Genomic DNA, 3,328 nt, shown 5'->3' on the forward strand with positions numbered 1-3,328 from the left:
CGCCGTCCCCGTGTCCCGCCGGCCGGGGTTTTGAGGGTCGTTGGGACCCAAACGGGAGCTCTCCGGCAAGTTCCAGCCGTAACCCCGCAGTCGATGCCCGCGTTGGAGCTGGCGCACCCGTGCGTGAAGCGCTGCGGGACCCTGGGGGCGCGTCCCCCCGGGGGTCGGGGGTTCACCCGTGCCCAGGGCGCGCCAACTACAACGTGGAAAGCCGAGGAGTGAACTGCGCGTAGCCAGGTGGCACTCGCCCGCCTGCGTCGCTCTTCAGCGTGGTGGCCAAAACCGTTGGTGGTTTCCTGAGGCGCTTTCATGCCCTCAACCAAAATTTCGCTTCCTTTTTCCACCGCCGCGCTGGGGTTCGGCAGCCTTGGCTCCAGCCCCGCCACCGCCGGGGGGGGACAAAGGGAGGGGAACGTGGCTGGTCCTGGTGGGGACCTCCGTGGGGTTTGAGTTCCCCAGCTTAAGGTCACCTCTTCCTTTATTTTCTTTATGGGCTTTGAGGTGGTGGGGTTTTTTCATGTCTCTCTCTGCGGAGCTGTCAATTGCTTCTCAGCAGGGAATTCCTCCTATTATTTATCCTTTATTACATCAGCCGAGGGTACCTTCTCTATTTCTCCTTGACCCCATCCCCTTAATGAGAAGAGACTTTGGAGCAGCAGATTTTCTGTCAAAGTAATTTTTTTTTTTTATAGCTCCCTGTTGTAAGAGCTAATTGTCCTGGGTAATATCCTGCGCAGACAAAACTCTGGCATCCAGCACTTCTGGGCTCTTCCATTTGTACTCTGCATCCAATTAGAGCACCAAAGTGTCCAGAGCCAACCATATTTCTGGGAGTCACCATTATCTTTCTTTTCCCTTTCAGTCCCTGACCTTAGTTACAAGATTTAGAGTAAGATAAAGGAAGTTTTTAAACTTGTTCTTATTTGCTATATATTGCATATATATATTTAAAACCTGCATTTTCCCATCTGGTTTTCAAAAAGTTTGCCTCATCACAGAGTCACAGAATGATATGGGGTTGGAAGGGACTTCTGGAGAGCATCTAGTCCAACCCCCCTGCCAAAGCAGGTCCACCTAGAGCGGGTTGCCATGATGATGGGGAATGTTCAGGCAACTCTTAACATACTGTCACATAGAGTAAGCTTTTCCAGAGAAGCTAACATCTAATTTTTTTTTATTTTCTAGCTGTCCTCCGGGTTAATCATTGAATTTTCTGATAATGGCACGGATGAGATTGGTTCAGGTGGAGACTATGGAGACTACGGAGAGCCATGCTTTCAGCATGAGAACGCTGACTTCAACCGGATCTTCTTGCCAACGATCTACTCCATCATCTTCCTAACAGGAATAATCGGCAATGGATTGGTTATCATTGTTATGGGCTACCAGAAGAAGCAAAGAAGCATGACCGATAAATACAGGCTGCACCTCTCTGTGGCTGACCTCCTTTTCGTCATCACTTTGCCATTCTGGTCTGTGGATGCGGCCATAAGCTGGTACTTTGGGAATGTTCTGTGTAAAGCAGTTCACGTCATTTACACGGTCAACCTTTATAGCAGTGTCCTGATTTTGGCCTTCATAAGTTTAGATCGTTACCTGGCAATAGTCCACGCTACCAACAGCCAGCGACCGCGGAAGCTGTTGGCTGAGAAGGTGGTGTACGTAGGCGTGTGGCTACCAGCTGTGCTTTTGACAGTGCCTGATATCATTTTTGCCAGTACTAGTGAAGTGGAAGGGAAGTATCTATGCGATCGCATGTACCCTCATGAAAACTGGCTGATTTCTTTCAGATTTCAGCATATCTTGGTAGGACTCGTCTTGCCTGGTCTAATAATCCTGACGTGCTACTGCATTATAATATCTAAGCTGTCACATTCAAAAGGCCACCAGAAGCGCAAAGCCTTGAAGACAACAGTCATCCTCATCCTCGCCTTCTTCGCCTGCTGGCTGCCATATTATATCGGCATCAGCATCGACACGTTCATCTTGCTGGGAGTCATCAGACACCGTTGCAGCTTGGAGACGATAGTGCACAAATGGATCTCCATTACCGAAGCCCTGGCATTCTTCCACTGTTGCCTGAATCCCATTCTCTACGCCTTCCTGGGTGCCAAGTTCAAAACATCAGCACAAAACGCCTTGACATCAGTCAGCAGAGGATCAAGCCTCAAGATCCTTTCAAAAAGCAAACGTGGGGGACATTCTTCTGTTTCTACAGAGTCCGAGTCTTCGAGTTTCCACTCCAGCTAACGCTGCTCCTTGGCTTCATTTTATAAATAGACACTTTAAAGCTGCGCAAGGTTTCAGAAAAACAAGACTGACCATAATGTACAGATTTATTTACAGTTGGGATTTTATATTGTTTCTTTTAGCCTTTGTGAAGTTTAATTGACTTATTTATATAAAAAAAAAACCTTTGGTATTGATGACAAACTGTCTAGGCAGGTCCTGTGGACAAGTGGTTAGTTCACAAAAGGTTTAGTGCTTGTCTGTATGTATAGATATGTGAACTAAACACTTCTGGATTGTAGCAAGTGAACTGTTAAAAGTTTAGAAAATATTTCTCTGTTGTTTATATGTAAATGTTTTCAGTGTTGCTGTTAAGTTCTTAAAAATTTTGGCTGGAGATTTTTACCTTACTACAAGATGTTTGGTTTACAATAGCTTAACTCTGCTGTAGAAATGGCACTTATAACCAAAGCCTCCTCTGTTATATGCTAGGGTTTTTTTCCCCATTCTCAGTAATTGATGGTTTGCAAAATTTTCTGTTCAAGGTAAATAAAAGTGTATGACAAAAAGTTATTTTGAGTGGTATTTTTATTTCTGGTGAAGTGTTTTTCTAAAAGCTTTTATTTACAATTGCCAGTGCACAATAATTTCTTTGAAAATTGCAGGGTTCTTGTATGAAAAGGAGGAAAATGAGTTTCAGTACATATTGATTATTCAGTTGACACCTGTGAGTTCCAAGAATTGTCAGTGCACAATAATTTCTTTGAAAATTGCAGGGTTCTTGTATGAAAAGCAGGAAAATGAGTTTCAGTACATATTGATTATTCAGTTGACACCTGTGAGTTCCAAGTCATTTGTTTTTTTCACCAGAATACATTTACTCCAGTTAACATTATCTTTAGAATGACCTAAACTAGCACTTTAAACAAAGGACATTTTAGGGGCAAAATATCCACAAATGAAAACCAATCTATTTAAGCAATTGCTAAAGTTTACCGCCTTCTAGGAGTCAAACTAAGATTGTTGCATGGGACTGTTATCCCATGCATATAAAGCCAGTCCTACATTTCTTCTGCCTTTTACTGTTCTTCTAGATTTA

At 44.1% G+C, this 3,328-nt stretch overlaps 1 protein-coding gene across 1 annotated transcript in view; it reads left to right on the top strand.

Moving 5' to 3' along the window:
* CXCR4 (chemokine (C-X-C motif) receptor 4) overlaps positions 1 to 2,798 on the top strand; it is a 3,457-nt gene extending 659 nt beyond the window's left edge. The window contains exon 2 of the mRNA XM_014941137.1: positions 1,186 to 2,798. Coding sequence (XP_014796623.1) covers positions 1,186 to 2,250 — 1,065 coding nt within the window. The 3' untranslated portion in view covers positions 2,251 to 2,798. The remainder of the gene's footprint in view (positions 1 to 1,185) is intronic.
* The last annotated feature ends 530 nt before the right edge of the window (positions 2,799 to 3,328 follow it).

This window comes from Calidris pugnax, unplaced genomic scaffold (assembly GCF_001431845.1).
Source record: "Calidris pugnax isolate Ruff unplaced genomic scaffold, ASM143184v1 scaffold60, whole genome shotgun sequence".
Taxonomy (NCBI): Eukaryota; Metazoa; Chordata; class Aves; order Charadriiformes; family Scolopacidae; genus Calidris; species Calidris pugnax.